This window comes from Artemia sp. Qi Xiang Cuo, chromosome 5 (assembly GCF_049724085.1).
Source record: "Artemia sp. Qi Xiang Cuo chromosome 5, ASM4972408v1, whole genome shotgun sequence".
NCBI classification, from domain to species: domain Eukaryota; kingdom Metazoa; phylum Arthropoda; class Branchiopoda; order Anostraca; family Artemiidae; genus Artemia; species Artemia sp. Qi Xiang Cuo.
In genome coordinates this window covers 35,894,613-35,916,954 of record NC_142798.1, presented here as the reverse complement: position 1 = coordinate 35,916,954, position 22,342 = coordinate 35,894,613, and the positions used below count along the sequence as shown (strand labels likewise).

At 34.0% G+C, this 22,342-nt stretch overlaps 1 protein-coding gene across 1 annotated transcript in view; it reads left to right on the top strand.

The window, feature by feature from the left end:
- Window positions 1-22,342, top strand: part of LOC148952089 (GMP reductase 2-like) — a 40,262-nt gene that overhangs the window by 5,620 nt on the left and 12,300 nt on the right. The window contains exon 2 of the mRNA XM_089088841.1: window positions 16,149-16,268. Coding sequence (XP_088944967.1) covers window positions 16,149-16,268 — 120 coding nt within the window. The remainder of the gene's footprint in view (window positions 1-16,148; window positions 16,269-22,342) is intronic.

Here is a 22,342-nt window from a genome sequence, read left to right as displayed (position 1 = left end):
TCCCGTGCTAGTTGCAGGGTTGCCAACTGGACATATTTTATGTCCAAAGGACATATTCCTGTGTGCCGGGACACAATGACATAATAGGGCAAAAAAGGGACATATTTTAAAAATTTGGGACATATAAGGGACATATTTTGCAAATTTATGACAAAAAATAGAATATTTCCCCGCTGGATACATATTTTTGTAAAAAAATTTCATTTTTCACCAAATCGGTATTAAAACTACTTGTCTAGCACTAAATTTACTTAACTACTTATTTTCTACTAACTTTTTACAAACGTTATTTTTTTTACAAACGTTATTATTTTTCGGATTTGCTTGCTCTTTCCTGCAGACAACTATTTGCAAATAGCCTACTCTTGAAATTCTTTACAATTTTGTATTCTTTCATCTATAAACGACATTATTTCTCCTTGCTTTTATGCTACAGTCAAGATAATAGGCAAGCAGGCACCTTCTTAGTTAAAAATCGCATCCTGCTTCCAACAGTCGGGCAAACACATCTATCTATTTATCAAGTATTACTAACTAAAAATGAAAAGTTAGCAAAAGAAAAAAATTAGATTATTGGTGATCTCTAATCAGTTTTGATATCAATAGATGTACCAAAAAATTAGCTTATTGTGCTGATTCCAAATATATAATATTTTTTAAGTATAGTGTTATCCATTAGTGGGCCTGAGAAACTTAGCCGATTATTTAAAAAAGGTGAAAAACACTCTTGAAAAGCCAAAGAGTCTCCATAGAAAGCCCTCTATTAGATTCAGCATATCAGACAACCCTATTGGAAATGTTCCACACTAATATATGTAGAAATGACATTTTATAGTGTTTGTCAGAAGAAGCATCACGGATTTGTGTTTATTTGTTGTTGATGCTTTTACCACGGGTCATCATATCGAACCAATGGTACTAGAATTTCACAAGAGGGCTCGTTCAAACGAAAATTAAGAAATGTAGTGTCCTTTTTAAGTGACCAAAAAATTGGAGGACAACAAGCACCCGTCCCACGCCCTTTGTTCCTGAAAGTCGTTTGATCAAAATTTTGAGATAGCTATTTTGTTCAGTATTGTTGAAGGGTACAATAGATATGTCTTTGGAGATGACATGACCCCTCAGAACCACCAGAGGAAGGGCCACAAGTTATGAAATTTGCCCACTGTTTACATATAGTATTTGTTATAAGTAGTAATCAATGTTATACTTTGCGTACCGCCCTAGCAATTTCTATGTTATTTGCGTACCGCCATAGCAATTTCTACATTATTCTATAGAAGCTCTTCACCTTTTCAAAGAGAGTTAGTATCCTCTCACATAGTCTTATACTTTGAGTAGACTATGCTCCATCTTGTGCTAGTTAGGACCTTGCATAATATGTTATGAAGGACAAGTTTTTCTGACATAATTTACATAGACTAGATTTCTACTTTATGATATATATATATATATATATATATATATATATATATATATATATATATATATATATATATATATATATATATATATATATATATATATATATATATATATATATATATATATATATATATATATATATATATATATATATATATATATATATATATATATATATATATATATATATTGTATATATCTCTTCCGTGTCAGAAAACCAGTGGTAAATCCGTGTCAGAAAACCGGCGCGTCTTGTTTAGCTGCCAATTTATTCAATTATTTTTTTTCTTATATATTCAAGTTTCAAATTAGGATTTTCTACAGTTTGAATAGTTCATTCAATCTACTAGTATCAATATTTTTGCAATCATTTACATAGATATGGAATATTCTAAGCGACTTCTGGTGAGTAAAATTTTCTCGTTATTATAATAAAAAGAAATCTAAAAGAAATCTATTTTTTTTGTCTCGCCATTAAGTTAAGGAAGAATTTCCTTCCTTACGCTTTTTTTTTCACCGTGTTGTTAGATCTTTTCTAAAGCATTTCGCTAAATATTCAAAACAGGATCAGTCAGTTTCGCTATAATAAAAAGAAATCTATTTTTTTTGTCTCGCCAAGAAGTTAAGGAAGAATTTCTTTCCTTTCTTACGCTTTTTTTTCACCGTGTTGTTAGCTCTTTTAAAAAGCATTTAGCTAAATATTTAAAACAGGATCAATCATCTTTGCTATAATAAAAAGAAATCTATTTTTTTTTGTCTCGTCATTAAGTTAGGGAAGAATTTCCTTTCTTACGCTTTTTTTCACTGTGTTGTTAGCTCTTTTAAAAAGTATTTCGCTAAATATTCAAAACAGGGTCAGTCAGTTTCGCTATAATAAAAAGAAATCTATTTTTTGTCTCGCCATTAAGTTAGGGAAGAATTTCCTTCCTTACGCTTTTTTTTCACTGTGTTGTTAGCTCTATTAAAAATAATTTCACTAAATATTTAAAAACAGGATAACTCAATTTAGCTATAATAGAAAGTTATCTATTTTTTGTCTCTTCATTTATTTAGTTGAGAATATTATTCCTTACGCTTTTTTTTCAATAGTTTTTTTTATCATTTTAAAATCATTTAGCAAAATATTTAAAACGGGGTCAATCATTTTCTCTATAATAAAATGAAATCTATTTTTTGTATCGCCATTAAGTTAGGGAAGACTTTCCTTCCTTACACTTTTTTTTTCACTATGTTGTTAGCTCTTTTAAAAAGCATTTCGCTAAATATTCAAAACAGGATCAGTCAGTTTCGCTATAATAAAAAGAAATCTATTTTTTGTCTCGCCATTAAGTTAAGGAAGAATTTCCTTCCTTACGCTTTTTTTTTCACCGTTTTGTTAGCTCTTTTAAAAAGCATTTCGCTAAATATTTAAAAACAGGATCAGTCAGTTTCGCTATAATAAAAAGAAATCTATTTTTGTCTTGCCATTAAGTTAAGGAAGAATTTCCTTCCTTACCTTTTTTTTTCACCGTGTTGTTAGCTCTTTTAAAAAGCATTTCGCTAAATATTTAAAACAGGATCAGTCAGTTTCGCTATAATAAAAAGAAATCTATTTTTTGTCTCGCCATTAAGTTAAGGAAGAATTTCCTTCCTTACGTTTTTTTTTTAACCGTGTTGTTAGCTCTTTTAAAAAGCATTTCGCTAAATATTTAAAAACAGGATCAGTCAGTTTCGCAATAATAAAAAGAAATCTATTTTTTGTATCGCCATTAAGTTAGGAAAGAATTTTCTTCCTTACGCTTTTTTTTCACTGTGTTGTTAGCTCTTTTAAAAAGCATTACGCTAAATATTTAAAAACAGGATCAGTCAGTTTTGCTATAATAAAAAGAAATCTATTTTTTTAGGTCAATTTTGGAGGGAAAACCAAAAATACTCAGAATCTAAAATAAATGAGATCTGCATCAAGGGGAAGGCTCAGTGGCCCTTTGTTCCCACATTTCTGAGGGCAGGGGAGGGGGAGGGGAGTAAATTTCAGAAGGAAAACCAAAAATACTCAGAATCGAAAATAAACGGGATCTGTCTCATGGGCAAGGCTCAGAGGTCCTTCGTTCCTCCATTTCTGAGGGGCAGGAGAGGGTAGGGCAGACCTAGTTTTTTTTTAGATTTTCGTGGGTGTTAGGTTCCTGGGATTTATTATTTGAGAAGTTAACTTTAGTATTTCATAGTTTGACTTGCCTGAAATCATGATTTAGAATATTTAATTGGCTGTTTGGGGATGTTCAGACCTAGATTTTTTAGGTTTTCGTGTGTGTTTGAATTCTGGGGTTTATTATTTGAGAAGTGAACTTTAGTATTTTGTGGTTTTACTTGCCTGAAGTCAAGAATTAGAATATTTAATTAGCTGTTTGGGTTTTCAGACCTAGTTTTTTAGATTTTCGTGGGCGTTGGGTTCCTGGGATTTATTATTTGAGAAGTTAACTTTAGTATTTCGTATTTGACGTGCCTGAAATCATGAATTAGAATATTTAATTGGCTATTTGGGGATTTTCAGACCTAGGTTTTTTTAGGTTTTCGTGTGTGTTTGACTCCCGGGGTTAATTATTTGAGAAGTTAACTTTAGTATTTTGTGGTTTTAAGTGCCTGAAATCATGAATTAGAATAGTTAATTAGCTGTTTGGGTTTTCAGACATAGTTTTTTAGATTTTCATGGATGTTAGGTTCCTGGGATTTATTATCTGAGAAGTTAACTTTAGTATTTCATGGTTTGACTGGCCTGAAATCATGAATTAGAATATTTAATTGGCTGTTTGGGGATTTTCAGACCTATGTTTTTTAGGTTTTCGTGGGTGTTTGTTTCCTGGAATTTATTATTTGAGAAGTTAACTTTAGTATTCTGTGGTTTTACGTGCCTGAAATCATGAATTAGAATAGTTAAGTAGCTGTTTGGGTTTTCAGACCTAGTTTTTTAGATTTTCGTGGTTGTTAGTTTCCTGGAATTTATTATTTGAGAAGTCAACTTTAGTATTTCATGGTTTGACTTGCCTGAAATCATGAATTAGAATAGTTAATTTGCTGTTTAGGGTTTTCAGACCTATGTATCTTTGGGTTTCGTGAGTGATTGGATCCTGGATTTTGTTATTTTAGAAGCCAACTGTAGATTTATGTGAGTTTCGTGCCCGAAACCATGAACTAAAATAGTTAATTAGCTGTTTGGTCCTTAAGAAATAGTTTTTTAGGGTTTCGCTGGTGTTATGTTCCTGGGTATTTATTATTTGTGAACTTAACTTTAGTATTTCATGGTTTGACTTGCCTGAAATCATGAATTATAATATTTAATTGGCTGTTTGGGGATTTTCAGACCTAGGTTGCTTTCGAAAACCCGGATGAATTAGTTGAAAATAAAGTTTTAACAAGAAATGTCTGAAAAGCATTTTTTTTTGGGGAGGGGGGGTGTGGGGGCGATGACAGAGTGGATGTCTTAGACTAGTTATAATGCTGTACTCTGACATAGAGAAAATCTAAGTATAAGAATGAATAACTTCTCTATCAACATCTATTGACGGATACTTGGGATAGCATTGACAAAATCAAAGTATCGTAAGTAGCAAACTCTTTCTTGAATTCAACTCATGGATACACAATACAGATATTATACAAAAAATTTGTAATTTCCAGACTTCATTTACATGCAATAGATACCGAGAGTTCAATGGCTCCTCTCCGCAATGACTTCCAAGGGTTTTATGACTCCTCCCCACAATGAATTCAGATGGTTTTAGGACTCATCCCCCTAGCCATAACTCCATTCAACCTTGAGCGAAGATATAAAAGTTTGATGAAGTATTTTTCTACTTAACAACTACATTAATAACTTCCAAGATGATAGGACTGTATGACACAGAATTTATCAGTTACCAAGAGTTCAATGACTCCTCCCCGCAATGACTTCCAAGGCTTTTATGACTCCTCCCCACAATGAATTCAGATGGTTTTAGGACTCATCCCCCTAGCCATAACTCCATTCAACCTTGAGCGAAGATATAAAAGTTTGATGAAGTATTTTTCTACTTAACAACTACATTAATAACTTCCAAGATGATAGGACTGTATGACACAGAATTTAACAGTTTGAAAAAAATCATCTTGTGGTGTTATATTTGAATGTGCATTTTTATTATTGTCTATGGAACTCGAAGAAATTGACTGTTATCATTGGATAGTGAACTATAACATGTTTGAGTATTATAAGAGCTTGTGGAGTAATAAGTTACACCATATAAACAGACTGGGATTCTACGATAGAGTGATTACACCACTTAATAATGCTGGCCTGGAACTGAGAAATGTTCAGAAGGAAGTCAGTGAAATTTGCAGCTTTTTCGGGGTTGAAGCACTCTACGTAAAGGGTAATGTACCTACAGCTAAAGTTTTAATTCAAAAGTGTGACCCTAGTATTCTACTTTTCAATCTAGAAGATTTTAAGTGTCCTAAATTTGAAGGGCGTTATCACCGTCTTAAAAACAAGGTTAGTTTCTTCGCGCAGTGGATGCCTAAGAACATACCCGATCCTGATAAATCAAAAAGACATGTTAAAAAGCTTTCTGTATCATAAGATCATAATGTGTGGATGTTTAAGTGTGAACTCTAAGTACTATTTTTATGTAAACATTTGTTGTTGTGTTTTTTTTTCTCAAAAAAATCTGTTAATACGTTTAAGCAATAAATATCTTTAAGCTTAACCCGTCTTTATTCTTTAGAATAGTTCTATTGTAAGCAAGTAACAAACTCATTCCTGAAGTCACCTCTTGGATACATAATACAAAAACTTCATTTAAGACACTCTGAAAAATTGTAAGTAAGTAAGTAACAAATTCTTTCTTGAAGTCACCTCTTGGATACACAATACAGAAATTTCATTAAAAAAATTATGAAAAAATTGTAAGTAAGTAGCAAATTCTTTCTTGAATTCACCTGCTGGACAAACAAAAAGACATTTCGTTCAAGAAATTATGACAAAATTCTAAGTAAGTAACAAACTCTTTATTGTTTTCATAACTTAGATACACGATGTAGAAATTTAATTCAAGAAATTATGAAAAAATTCTCAGTAAGTAACAATTTCTTTCTTGAAGTCAACTCTTGGATGCACAATACGGAAATCTCATTCAAGAAATTATGAAAATATTTGTAAGTAAGTAACAAACTTTATTGATTTCACCTCTTGGATATACAGTACAGATACTTCATTCAAGAAATTATGAAAAAATTCACAAGTAAGTAACAAACTCTTTATTGTTTTCACCTCTTGGATATACAGTACAGAAATTTCATTCAATAAATTATGAAAAAATTGTAAGTAAGTAACAAACTCTTTCCTGAAATCACCTCTTGGATACAAAATGCAGAAAATTCATTAAAGAAACTATGAAAAAATTGTAAGTAAGTAAGTAACAAATTCTTTCTTGAATTCGCCTCTTGGATTAACAAAAGTCATTTCATTCAAGAAATTATGACAAAATTCTAAATAAGTAACTAACCGTTTCTTGAATTCGCCATTGGGTTGCACAATACAGAAATTTAATTCACGAAACTATGAAAAACATTACAAACAAACTCTTTCTTGAAGTCACCTCCTGGTCAGACAATACAGCAATTTCACTCAAGAAATTATGAAAAAATTGTAAGTAAGTAGCAAACTGTTTCTTGAATTCTCCTCCTGGATGCACAATACAGATATTTCATTCAAGAAATTATAAAAAAAATTGTAAGTATGTAACAAACTCTTTCTTGAATACACCTCTTGGATACCCAATACGGAAATTTTATTCAAGAAATTATGAGAAAATTCCAAGTAAGTAACAATCTCTTTCTTGAAGTCCCCTCTTGGATACACAATACGAATATTTTTATTCAAGAAATTATAAAAAAAGGAAAGTAACAAACTCTTTATTGATTTCACCTCTTGGATACAAAAAGAGACATTTCATTCAAGAAATTATGACAAAATTCTAAGTAAGTAAAAAACTCATTCTTGAATTCCCCGTTTCCATGCACAATACAGAAATTTCATTCTATGGGACCTCTACACGTGATTAAACACGTTTTGAAACTACATGCTATTACCTCTACACGTGATTATGCACGTTTTGAAACTACATGCTATTTGCTTGCCTTTCCTTGGTACCTTTCCAAACGAGCGAGGATTCCCCACGGGTTCCTACATATTGCAAAAAAGTGAGCAGTACGAAAACTCCACGTTTTCAACCAGACTGGTTTTTTAGACAACACCCAGACTGGTTTTTTAGACAACATCCATTTTTGGGGACCAATCAGAGACAGTGAAGGTTGCTCAATATACGATAACTTGATTGGTGATTGGTTACACACCGCGACGGCGCATACATAGAGAGACATGCAAGTCGACATTGCTTTATTTCATTTTTTAAGGTTGATTTAGACGAGGTTACGTGCGCGCAAGTAACTTCGTCTAAATTAACCGTCTAAATTAGAATTTTGTCATAATTTCTTGAACGAAATGTCTTTGTTTATCCAGCAGGTGAATTCAAGAAAGAATTTGCTACTTACTTACAATTTTTTCATAATTTCTTTAATGAAATTTCTGTATTTTATATACAAAAGGTGACTTCAAGAAAGAATTTGTTACTTACTTACTTACAATTTTTTCATAGTTTCTTAAATAAAGTTTCTGCATTGTGTATCCAAGAGATGACTTCAGGAAAGAGTTTGTTACTTGCTTTCAATAGAACTATTCTAAAGAATAAAGACGGGTTAAGCTTAAAGATATTTATTGCTTAAATTTATTATCATATTTTTTTTGAGAAAAAAAGAAACACATCAACAAATGTTTACATAAAAATAGTACTTAGAATTCACTCTCAAACATCCACAAACGATGGTCTTATGATATAGAAAAGTTTTTAACATGTCTTATGGATTTATCACGATCAGGTATGTTCTTAGGTATCCACTGTGCGAAGAACCTAACCTCGTCTTCAGGACGGTGATAGCACCCTTCAAATTTAGGACACTTGAACTCTTCTAGATTGAAAAGTGGTATCCGAGGATCACACTTTTGAATTAAAACTTTATCTTTAGGTAAACAACACTTTAAGTACAATATTTCAATCCCGAAAAAGCTGAAAATTTCACCGACTTCTTCCTGAACGTTTCTCAGATTACCACCAGTATTATCACTTGATGTAATCACTATGTCAGAGAATTATAGTCCGTCTATACAACATAATGTAGTACTCCACAAGCTTTTATCATGCTCAAACATGTTATAGTTCACTATCAAATGATAACAGTCAATTTCTTCGAGTTCCATAGACAATAATAAAAATGCACATTCAAATATAAAACCACAAGATGATTTTTTCAAACTGATAAATTCTGTGTCATACAGTCCTATCATCTTGGAAGTTATTAATGTAGTTGTTAAGTAGAAAAATACTTCATCAAACTTTTATATCTTTGCTCAAGGTTGAATGGAGTTATGGCTAGGGGGATGAGTCCTAAAATCATCTGAATTCATTGTGGAGAGGAGTCATTAAACCCCTGGAAGTCATTGCGGGGAGGAGTCATTGAACTCTCGGTAACTGATAAATTATGTGTCATACAGTCCCATCATATTGGAAGTTATTAATGTAGCTTTTAAGCAGAAAAATACTTCATCAAACTTTTATATCTTCGCTCAAGGTTGAATGGAGTTATGGCTAGGGGGATGAGTCCTAAAACCATCTGAATTCATTGTGGAGAGGAGTCATAAAACCCTTGCAAGTCGTTGCGGGGAGGAGTCATTGAACCCTCGGTATCTATTGCATGTAAATGAAGTCTGGAAATTACAAATTTTTTTTGTAATATGTGCATTGTGTATCCATGAGTTGAATTCAAGAAAGAGTTTGCTACTTACGATACTTTGATTTTGCCAATGCTATCCCAAGTATCCGTCAATGCATGTTGATAGAGAATTTATTCATTCTTATACTTAGATTTTCTCTATGTCAGAGTACAGCATTATAACTAGTCTAAGACATCCACTCTGTCATCGCCCCCCCCCCAAAAAAAAAATACTTTTCAGAAATTTCTTGTTAAAACTTTATTTTCAACTAATTTATCCGGGTTTTCGAAAGCAACCTAGGTCTGAAAATCCCCAAACAGCCAATTAAATATTCTAATTCATGATTTCAGGCAAGTCAAACCATGAAATACTAAAGTTAACTTCTCAAATAATAAATACCCAGGAACCTAACACCCACGAAAATCTAAAAAACTAGGTCTGAAAACCCAAATAGCTAATTAACTATTGTAGTTCATGATTTCAGGCACGTAAAACCACAAAATACTAAAGTTAACTTCTCAAATAATAAACTCCGGGAAACAAACACTCACGAAAACCTAAAAACCTAGGTCTGAAAATCCCCAAACAGCCAATTAAATATTCTAATTCATGATTTCAGGCAAGTCAAGCCATGAAATACTAAAGTTAACTTCTCAAATAATAAATCCCAGTAACCTAACACCCACGAAAATCTAAAAAAACTAGGTCTTAAAGCCATAAAAGCTAGTTAACAATTATAATTCATGATTTCAGGCACGTAAAACAACAAGATACTAAAGTTAACTTCTCAAATAATAAACCCTAGGAAACAAACACCCACGAAAACCTAAAAAATCTAGGTCTGAAAATCCCCAAACAGCCAATTAAATATTCTAATTCATGATTTCAGGCAAGTCAAACCATGAAATACTAAAGTTAACTTCTCAAATAATAAATCCCAGTAACCTAACATCCATGAAAATCTAAAAAACTATGTCTGAAAACCCAAACAGCTAATTAAATATTCTAATTCATGATTTCAGGCACGTAAAATCACAAAATACTGAAGTTAACTTCTCAAATAATAAACCCCGGGAGTCAAACACACACGAAAACCTAAAAAAATCTAGGTCTGAAAATCCCCAAATAGCCAATTAAAATTCTAATTCATGATTTGAGGCAAGTCAAATACGAAATACTAAAGTTAACTTCTCAAATAATAAATCCCAGGAACCTAACGCCCACGAAAATCTAAAAAACTATGTCTGAAAACCCATACAGCTCATTAAATATTCTAATTCATGATTTCAGGCATGTAAAACCACAAAATACTAAAGTTAACTTCTCAAATAATAAACCCCACAGGAAAACACACAGGAAACACAAGAAAATCTAAAAAACCTAGGTCTGAAAATACCCAAACAGCAAATTAAATATTCTAATTTATGATTTCATGCAAGTCAAACTATGAAATACTAAAGTTAACTTCTCAAATAATAAACCCCAGGAACCTAACAGCCAGGAAAATCTAAAAAAAACTAGGTCTGTCCCTTCCCTCTCCTGCCCCTCTGAAATGGAGGAACGAAGGACCTCTGAGCCTTGCCCATGAGACAGATCCTGTTTATTTTCGATTCTGAGTATTTTTGGTTTTCCCTCTGAACTTTACTCCCCCTCCCCCTCCCCTGCCCTAAAAAAAAAATAGATTTCTTTTTATTATAGCAAAACTGACTGATCCTGTTTTGAATATTTAGCGAAATGCTTTTTAAAAGAGCTAACAACACAGTGAAAAAAACGCGTAAGGAAGGAAATTCTTCCCTAACTTAATGGTGAGACAAAAAATACATTTCTTTTTATTATAGCGAAACTGATTGATCCTGTTTTGAATATTTAGCGAAATGATTTTTAAAAGAGCTAACAACACAGTGAAAAAAAAAGCGTAAGGAAGGAAATTCTTACTTAACTTAATGGCGAGACAAAAAATAGATCTTTTTATTAGAGCGAAACTGATCGACCCTGTTTTAAATATTTAGCAAAATGCTTTTTAAAAGAGCTAAAAACACGGTGAAAAAAAAAGTGTAAGGAATGAAATTATTCCTTAACTTAATGGCGAGACAAAAAAAATATTTATTTTTATTATATATAAACTGACTGATCCTGATTTAAATATTTAGCGAAATACTTTTTAAAAGAGCTAACAACACGGTGAAAAAAAGCGTAAGGAAGGAAATTCTTCCTTAACTTAATGGCGAGACAAAAAAAAATAGATTTCTTTTTATTATAGCGAAACTGACTGATCCTGTTTTGAATATTTAGCGAAATGCTTTTTAAAAGAGCTAACAACACGGTGAAAAAAAAGCATAAGGAAGGAAATTCTTCCTTAACTTAATGGCGAGACAAAAAAAATTAGATTTCTTTTTATTATAATAATGAGAAAATTTTACTCACCAGAAGTCGCTTAGAAGATTCCATATCTATGTAAATGGTTGCAAAAATATTGATACTAGTAGATTGAATGAACTATTCAAACTGTAGAAAATCCTAATCTGAAACTTGAATATATAAGAAAAATAATAATTGAATAAATTGGCAGCTAAACAAGACGCGCCGGTTTTCTGACACGGATTTACCACTGGTTTTCTGACATGGAAGGGATATATACAATATATATATATATATATCATAAAGTAGAAATCTAGTCTATGTAAATTATGTCAGAAAAACTTGTCCTTCATAACATATTATGCAAGGTCCTAACTAGCACAAGATGGAGCATAGTCTACTCAAAGTATAAGACTATGTGAGAGGATACTCACTCTCTTTGAAAAGGTGAAGAGCTTCTATAGAATAATGTAGAAATTGCTATGGCGGTACGCAAATAACATAGAAATTGCTAGGGCGGTACGCAAAGTATAACATTGATTACTACTGTTATAGGGAAGTATACCAACATTTTCCAAGGGAGGAAGGAGATCTTCTGGCGATGGATTTTCTATGGGGAGAATTTACCAGAATTTGTATACAGAATGTTTGTTATTTGTCTTTTTCTCGTTGTTGATCCCATTGTACATGTAGAGACACTCTGAGGGAACTCTCAGGGGGAAGTTTTCAGCGGAGTTGGAATTCTCTTGGGATCTTTTTTTTGGCGAGGGGGATTTTCCACAGGAGAAATTTCCATGGGTGAATTATCACCAGGAAAAATTCTCCATGGAAAATTTCTGGGGGATAAACTTTCCAGTGGGGGAGTATTTTCCAAACAGGGACATTCCTAAATGACCTTAAAAAGGATCAGAAACTAAATGCAAACAAGTCTTTCTTCAAATGAAAGTATGCTAAGGAGTATTTTTCAGGCAGAATCGTAAGCAAAAAATTTTCTGGGAAGAATTCACAGCATGGATGGAATTGTCTGGGAGTGATTTCGCGGCGGAGGGATTTTACATGGGAGAAATTTTTCGTGGGGAACTTTTCCACAGAGGGGGTGTATTTCCTGGGATTATCTGAAAAATGATCAGAAATAAATACAAAAACTAGTTTTTTCTACCGAAAGGAAGGAGTGACATTAAAACTTAAAACGTACAGAAATTATTCCTTATATGACGGGGCTACTCCCTCCTCAACACCCCCCCACTCTACGCTAATATTCAACCTTTTGTCCAATTTTTTTTAAGAACAATTCTTGAAACACGAGGGCCGAGCCACCCTTGTAGTAAGCCCCCCTCCAACCTTGGTGGAGAAGGGCGGAGCCACCCCCTCCACACATAGATTCTTTTCCCTAGATGCATCCAATACAAATTTTGAGATAGAAATTTTGTTAAAAATAGCCCAAAGAACATATAACAATGCTCTGAGCGTTTACACAACTCATAAGAGCCCTAGAACAAGGGTTGTAAGTTATGACCCAGGGACATATAAGGTTTTATGGAATGGATAGTCGTAAAACTTCAGATGGGGCTCATTTGATTGAAGTATAGCGCCCTTTATAAGAGCCAAAAGTGATTTGAGGGCACCCTCCCCCCATGCGCCTATCAGTTCCGAAAACCAGCATCCAATCAGCATTTGTAGACATCGATTTTGTTCAGCATTGTTCAAAGGTCCAGTAATTATGCCTTTGGGCCTGTCACCCCCCTGATTGAAGGACAACCCAGCTTACCTAGCGCTCCGCAACGTCGCTTGACTCCTGGATTGTACTTTATGAAAAGCGCAAGAAATACTCTGATTGGCACAAAGCTACCAAAAGAAGTGAAAATGCTGACCCTCATGCCGACCATACCTGTCAAGCTGAATTCTCGTAGGAAGATGAGCTTTGAGCTCTTACAATTAGTTTTTTACTGTTTACATTTTTTTATGACTTTTGTGCTTTCACACTAGTTCATTTCTTATGGATGAACTAAATGAATCTTTTTCGGTTTCAATTCGATGTTAACTGACCGCTTTAAAAGAGGTTTACAAGTCATAAAAAACTAGTTTCTGAGATTTCAAGATGGACATATTATACACAAAATATGGACATAATTTGTCTGAAAAGGACACATTTTTGGATACTCAAGGGACATATTCATTGTCCAAAAAGTTGGTAACCCTGGCTGGTTGTAGTTGTAGGCTTATCGCAAAATTACCTGTTGTACAGGGAACATAAATATTAAGCAGAAAAGCTCAAAGATCTTTTGAAGTATTCCTGCAGTTAGCGCGTAGTAAAAGTGATACTTAGAACACGGACAGGAATTAACTTTGAAATAAAACTTTTTCAGAAAATTGTTGTTAAGAAAACGAAAAACAGATATTCAAACCAATTGAAAATTAGTGCATATAATAAGTCAAACTTGAAACGATAAAAAATTACAGAAACTGAGAGTTCAAACCCTTTACAGGCTTGTGTTTTACACTTTAAGTTTTTTTTTCTATTACAAATCCTCTACAAGAGGCTTCTCATGCTTTTTTTCACAATTCCCCCCAAAAATTGTTACAAGTTACAGAATTACAAGTTAATCTTCAGTCCGTCTAATTTGTAATTTGCCAAAATTATTGAAAATTTAAATAAAATAATTTTAAAAAGAGATGTTTCACGTTTAAACTTGCTAAGATTTAGTATGATAAAAATTCTCCAAATATGGAAGACTGTCGCTTGTTTTTTACACGGAAGTTTGATCCGCGCTTTACTAACTCACATTTTAATGCAGCAAATACAGTACGCAAGTAATCGCAAGTATTGATTTGGCGACTGCGTAAAAAAATTTATCGAAATAACTGCGCACCAATACTGAAAACTAAAAAATAACGGTAAACTGCATAGTAAAAAAATGAGCCCTTTCATTCTCGAAATATTGCTATTTCAAAGAAAAACAACTTCACTTTTAATGTGCTGTGGGATATTGGAGGAGTTGCAGCCCCCATATAATTTTGTAATTTATTATCGTTTGAGTTGTAATGGTGTTATTTACTTTCATATATAAGTTTCTTTTTATTAATTTCCATTGAACAGACACTATGTTCAATTAAAAATTTCTACAAAGCTATATCCAAGTGCATTCGAACAATAGAGCAAAGCTTGATCTCATGCACAGAAAAAATAAAATAAAAGGTGGATCAAAAACAAGTTTGACTTAGATCTTAGTTCCTCCAGGGGCATACAGGGTGTCAGTGAGCAGCGTCCGATCTTCCCTCAAGTGGGCTGCTGTGTAGATGTTCTCCCACTTTGGGATGAGACTCGTCTGGAGTGCTCTTCTGTCACTTTCGTACGTTCTATGGAGCGTGTTATTTTGTCTTCCTCGGTGACGGGTGTCTTCTGTTTGCCAGTGGAGGAGCATTTTAGGAAGTCATATGATCTGGCATTCGGAGGATATGTCCAAGGTATCGCCATCTTTGATGCCTCACAACAGAAGTGATGTCTGGTTGGCATGTGCGAGTACGGATCTTGCCGGTGCTGGCATGGTCTCTCCAGCTCATCCTTAGGATCCGACGAAGACGATTATTTTCAAAGACGGTAAGATGTTTCTCCTGTTCCGCAGTTAACTTTAGGCATTCCATAGAGTAACTCAGAACAGCCAAAACATTGCTCTGGAACAGTCTGAGCTTCAGCTTCTGTGACGATTTTCAGATTGGAAGTCACTGAAATGCTGCGTTGGCTAAGGCTAATCTGGTGCGTAATTCTTTTTCAGAGTCGCCACTGGCGATTATTAAAACACGTTTAGGCTCACGTAAAAGAATATCTATTTCACCACGGGATTTCAGAAACTTAAAAAAATAAAAAAGAGCATCTTATAAAAATATAAGAGCTTTCCGGAAAATTGGGAATGTTTTATTCACTGGTTTTAAGGGGGATTGGTCACAAACACACATGAGTCTGATCCAATGGCTTGTTTCTCCAAACAGTTGTCCATAAGCTGCGATGAAGTACATACAAGGTATTTTTCTGTCTGAGTGCTTTGTAGGCACTTGTTCACCATCTGTCCTTTCATCCATACATTTGGCATTAATTATATAAAGATGGAAGAAGAATATACGAATACTAGGTTGATATGGTACAATAATTTTTTATGCTAATGTCATGTATTATGAGTATGAGGTCTATAAACAACAAATAAAAGCAAATTCAAATTAAACATTTTTACTTTTGTAAAATGGTAAGGATGAATATAAAGAGAAAATGAATATTTCAAGTTGTATCATGCCATAGCTTTTTATTTTATGTACACACCCCAGAATTTATGTAATAGATTTTTTTCAAGTTTTTCCAAAAACTTTTGAATCTTCCAACTGTGCTGTTAACCGTGAATTTGCGAGAGATGCAAACAATTCAAATAAGGAAACACTCAAAAATAAACAATGGGCAGATTATATTATTTCTCGACAGTTCTAAACCCTACCGAGCTGCCTTGGATTCGAAATGATGAATTTTTGTATGTTTCAGGTAGACTTGGTTCGTGAGTTCAGCTTCCGGAATGGGAAGCAATCGTATGTTGGTGTCCCCATTATTGCGTCGAACATGGACACTGTGGGAACGTTTGAAATGGCAAAAAGTTTAGCTAAGGTATGAAAAAGGAGAAATAATTTTCGGTTCTTATTCTTCCTTTAGTTCTTTAGACAATTGTTACGCAGCATGTTGGTCCGCATGTAATTATGCCTAAAATGTGTATACAATCAAGTTTGTGTTTATTTTTGTGTTTTTGTCCATTGAAAAAGCAGTTGAATTATCCTAGCTAGAAACGAAATTTTTTTAGAACCTTGATCACGACTATAACCGCTCTTGGGACTCTTTCGCCTCGCATGGCATAGTCACCGCAACGCTTCGCCCAGTTCTGCCACCCTTGGCACCTACCACCTGATGTACGTGATTTCGGAAAGTCATCAACCCCTTGTGTACTGTGACAAAGATTTTTGTCACTGTTGAAGAAAATATAAACAATAGTTGTCTTGTATCATTATTAAATATAAAAGAAACAATGTTTTTTTTTTCAACTGAAACTGAAGAGCAACATTAAAACTCAAAACAAACAGAAATTATTACATATATGAGGGGGTTGCCCCCTCTTCAACACCTTGCTCTTTGGGCTAAAGTTTGTTAGTACTTAAAAAAAGCTGCTTATTGTTCTAAATAAACGACCGTTTGTGTTTCAGGAGTCGCTCTTAAAGGTTGGGGACAAAATAAAAACTTTAGCGTAAATAGCGAGGTGCTGATGAGGGGGCAACCCTCTCATATACGTAATGTCTTCTTTTCGTTTTATTTTTTAATGTTGCTACTTACTTTCAGTTGAAAGTTTTTTTTAATTTAATTTCTGATCGTTTTTAAATAATGCCAGGAAATCTGGCTTCACCTTTACGGAAAAATTCCCTCTCTCCACGAAAAATCCCCCCCCCCACGGAATGATCCTCTCAACAATTCAATCTCGGTGAAAATTTACCCCGGACAATTACATTTAACATCTCCAGGCGTAAAATTGAGTCGGCAGTGAGAAAGTAAGACAAATCCCCTGAAAAGGTTACTCCCCAGAAACTTTCCTCCCCATAGATAATGCTTCTCGTGGAAAATCTCCCCCCATCCTAAAAATATATGCATGCTTCCAAATAACTAATAGCCCACCATACGCAAACAATGGGCCAATTTTACATCTTAAAGACCCCTCCAATCTATTTGGACACTCGAAAAAAGCACTAGAGCTTTTAATGTCTGTTCGAATTAGCCCAATCCCGATATTCTAGGACCATTGGTTCGATGTGATTGCCCCTAAAAAAAAAAAAAAAAAAAACAAAAAACAAATAAACACGCATCCCTGATCTTTCTTCTGGCAAAAAAAAAACCACAAAATTTCACATTTTACAGATGGGAGCTTGAAACTTCTACAGTAGGGTTTTCAGATACGTTGAATCTGATGGTATGATTTTCATCAAGATCCCTTAAATTTTAGGGGATGTTTCCCTCTCACTTTTTAGAAAAATCGGGCAAATTTTCTCAGGCTCGTATCTTCTGATAGGTAACACTAAGATTTATGAATGTTATATATTTGGAATAATAAGCTTATTCTCCTGATGTGTCTATTGATATCAAAATTTAGTTTATTAGTTTCGGTTACTATTGAGCCACGTCGCTCCTTACTTGCAGTTCGTTACCATGAACTGTTTAACTGAACCATTTCAGCCAATGAATGACTCCCAGTGAAAGGTCATTCCACAAAAAGTTATTCAAAACGACTGAATTTTGACACCATATTTTTGGGGTTTGAGATGCTTCGAGGGCACCCGGACAAATTCTTTTTAAGGGTAAGAGCTTCAAAATTTCTCGGGGGAAGAAAAGAGTTTTGCCTGAAATTCTTCACTTTAAAGGTGAGTGGGTACTGTTGCATTATGCGGACACCGCTATACGCTGTATCAAGAAGACGAGAGATGAAACCCACCAAACGGTGTATTTGCAAGAGACCGCTATAGAGAAATAGAATGCAAAGCGTGGTTTTCATTGCGTTTCTGATATTTATACTGTTGTTTTTTGGTGTCTAGGGGGGGGGGAGAGGTACCTAGGTTAGGTTACGTATTTAATATATGCTACGCTTTACCACCCTCCCACCCCTAACGTGCAAATATGTAGCCCAAATTTGTTACTAAACTATTATATATTCATCCTATTTTATTTCATTAGCATTAACCAAACTTGACTTCTTTTGCGGTGTCCGCATAATGCAACAGTACCGGTGATTGCACATATACTTATGTATATTTCACTATTTCATTTGTGGAAGTTTTTTGAACCGTCCTATAAAAACATGAAGTGTCTCCTTCAGTGCAAAATGATTGCAAAAGTGATCTCGTGTATCGTTGTTAAATTAGGAAAAATTGTTTCTTTCAAACACAGCAGATTCTTGATATTTACGATGAGAACATGAAAATACTTGTTTGTTTTTTTTTTAATTGGGGAAAAATTTAATTATTAATTGTCGGAAATCGTTTATATAATTCAATGCTTTTAGTAAAGTGCAAGTAAAAGTTTTATCACTATTAGAAGGCAAGAGACTCCCTCCCACTCAGGGCAATCTTCGCTCGTCTAAGTTCTAACATTGCTCTTTACTTTTCACTGAAAAACTTTATTTTGAAAATCTAATTTTCGTTCGTTCTTTAATTTTTGCATAGTAATTTTTTTGTTCCTTTCATAAAAGAGAAGTTATTCCCATTTATGAGAGCCAACTATTTACTTTCAACACTAAATTGTCTTTATCTGAATAGTTCGCTGAAAACTGGTTATAGTTTCAACAAATTGTTTTTGTATCTAGGATAGTAATGTCAGGGAAAATGATAAGAAATTTAAAGTAATGAAAATACACGTAAAAAGTTTCTTACGCTAAAAACTGATGGTAAGTATTAAGTTTACTTAAGGCAATATAGAGATTATAAATTTTTTTGCGACCCTTAGCGTTGGCTGTCTGTCACCAAAACCAGGGTCCATTAGCGAATATTCTCGGGGGAATAGCCATGATCGACAGCTGTTGATAATTGGTGGCTTGACAGTGAAATTTGACTAAAAGTCAGTGAAATTTTACACAAGCTTGTCAATCAAAGTGAGTGGCATCACAGGGAAATCCCAAAGCGGTCAAATTGCCGGAATGATTATTCCTTCGAGTTTAGTTCTGCTTCATTTAATTAAAGAAAAAAAATTCACACTTTCCTTTGATGTAAATAGTAACCGAAACTCTAAAAAATCGGAATTTTGATACCAATAGATCCATCAGAAGAACCAGATTTTTATGCTGATTCCAAATATATAAGTTTCATCAAAAGTTACGCGCCTGAGAAAATTTGCCTTATTTTCGAAAAAGTGGGAAACAACCCCTAAAAGTCATAGAACTTTAATGAAAATCACACCATCAGATTCAGCGTACAAGAGAACCCTACTATAGAGTTTTCAAGCTCCTATCCGCAAAAATATGAAACTTCGTATTTTTTGCCGGAAGAAAGATCACGGATGCGTGTTTATTTGTTGTTTTTTTCTGTTTTTTTTTTCCCAGGGGTGATCTTATCGATCCAGTAGTCCTAGAATATCGTGAGAGGGCTCATTCGAACGGAAATTAAAAGTTCTAGTGCCCTTTTTAAGTGACCAAAAAATTGAAGGGCAACTTGGCCCCCTCCCACGCTCATTTTTTTCCCGAAGTCACCCAATCAAAATTTCGAGATATCCATTTTGTTCAGCATAGTCGAAAATCTAATTAATACGTCTTTGAGGATGACTTAATCCCCACTGTTCCCGGGGAAAGGGCTGCAAGTTATAAACTTTGCCCATTATTTACATATAGTATTGGTTATTGGGAAGTATACAGGCGTTTTAGGAGGAATTTTTTATAGTGGAGGGTCAGGATCAGAGTAGGGGTTACGGGGGAGGATCTTTTCATGGAGGATATTTCCTTGGGGGAAGGGACATTTCTATGAAGGGGGCGCCAGATTTCCCAGCATTATCTAAAAAACGATCATATTTTTTTAAACTGAAAGTAAGAAGAAACATTAAAACTTAAAACGAACAGAAATTATTACATATATGAGGGAGTTTGCCCCCTAGTTAATACCTTGCTCTTTACGCTAAAGTTTTTTTTTAGTACTGTCAAAACAACTATTTATTCTAATTAAACGGCCTCTGTGAATCAGGGGTTTGTGATTCGAAAAAAATTCGAACTTTAGCGTAAAGAGCTAGGTATTGACTAGGGAGTGAACTCCCTAATATACGTAAAAAAACATACGAATATAGAAATTCGTTACGTAAGTTAATTCGTAAGTTACGTCAGAACAAAATTTCGTGAAAGCCAAATAGCCAAAAAAAGGAAAATTGATATGCGAATTTCGTTTTAATTATTCATCTACGGTGAGCCAAAATCAAAGCTGCATTAATTCAAAAACGTTCAGAAATTAACTTAAAAAAAACAAGTTTTTTTTTAACTGAAGGTAAGGAGCGACATTAAAACTTAAAATGAACAGAGATAATTCCGCATATGAAAGGGGCTGTCCGCTCCTCAACGCCTCGTTCTTTACGCTAAAGTTCGATTCCGTCTCACAACTTTATTTTTTAAAACAATAAAAAACCTGTTTTTTTTATTTAATTTCTGATCGTTTTTTAAATAATGCCAGAAAATCTGACTTACCCTCCCAGGAAAAATTCCTCCTTCCCGTGGATATATTCTCTGGACAATTTAATCCTGGTGAAAATTACCCTGGATAATTGCCCTTAACATCTTCACGCGTGAAATTGAGTCGGAAAAGAGAAAGCAAGACATAAGAAGAATTTCGTATAGGAATTCTGGAAATTCACCCAGTGTAAAATTTCCCCTGAAAAATTCACCTTCTGGAAACTTCCCTCCCCATGAAAACTTCTCCCTGTGGAAAATCCCCCGGCAGAAAATCCCCCGGCAGAAAATCCCCCCCCCCGAAAAATGTATTTATACTTCCCAGTAACAAATACTATACGTAGACGATGGGCAAATTATAAATCTTAAAGAACTTTCCCCAGAGGTTTCGGAGGGTCATGGTATCTTTAAAGGCATAGTTATTCGGCCTTTCAACTATGCTGAACAAAATGAATATCTAAAATTTTGATCTGACGAATTCGAGGAAAAAAGGCGTTGGGGAGGGGGCCTAGATGCCCTCCAGTCTTTTTGGTCATCTAAAAAGGGCACTAGAACTTTTAACTTCCGTTCGAATGAACCCTTTTCCGATATTCTAGGACCACTGGGTCGACACGATCACCTGAAAAAAAAAACAAAAAACAAATGAACACGCATCCGTTATCTTTCTTATAGCAAAAAATACACAATTCCACGTTTTTTGCAGATAGGAGCTTGATACCTCTTCAGGAGAGTTCTCTAATACGCTGAATCTAATGGTATCATTTTCATTAAAATTCTATGACTTTTAGGGGATGTTTCCCTCTTTTTTCGAAAATCAGGCAAATTTTCTCAGGCTCGCAGCCATTGATAGGTAATCTAAACTTAATGAAACTTAAATATTTGAAAACAGCAACATAAGCCAATTCTTTTGATGTATCTATTGTTATCAAAATTATGTGTTTTTTTTGGTTACTATTGAGCCAGGTCACTCCTTATTTACAATTCGTTACCACAAATTGTTTGATATCTATTGGTATCGTAATTCCAATCCGTAAGTGGAGATGCTTACTGACAGTTCTTGTATTACTGCTACATTCTTGCGATAAATTAATGTCTATACAATTTTGATAGCCCTTCTAGAAGGATTTAATCTTGAGCTTTTTCTTGGGATTTTCTGGAAATGATATAAGTCAATGTATATTAATATGTACTTGCTAACAGGGAAGGGAGGCAAAATCGGTTTTCTATAAGGCCATGTTCTTAACACTAACAGTTAAGTAAAGAGTATTCATAAAGCCTTTTTGTAACTAACCTCTGTACTTGTCTGTTAAACGGAACGTATCCAAGAATTGAAGTTAGTTTAATCATAATGAATTATGCCAAAACATTATGATAATATAATACTTCAGAAATAAAATTATGGAAGCTACGACAAAGAATTGTGGAAAGCAGGCCGCACAGAAGGAATTATATTAAAAACCTATGCTAACCAAACCCCCTAACGACCTCTAGACATTAAATATTTAATAAA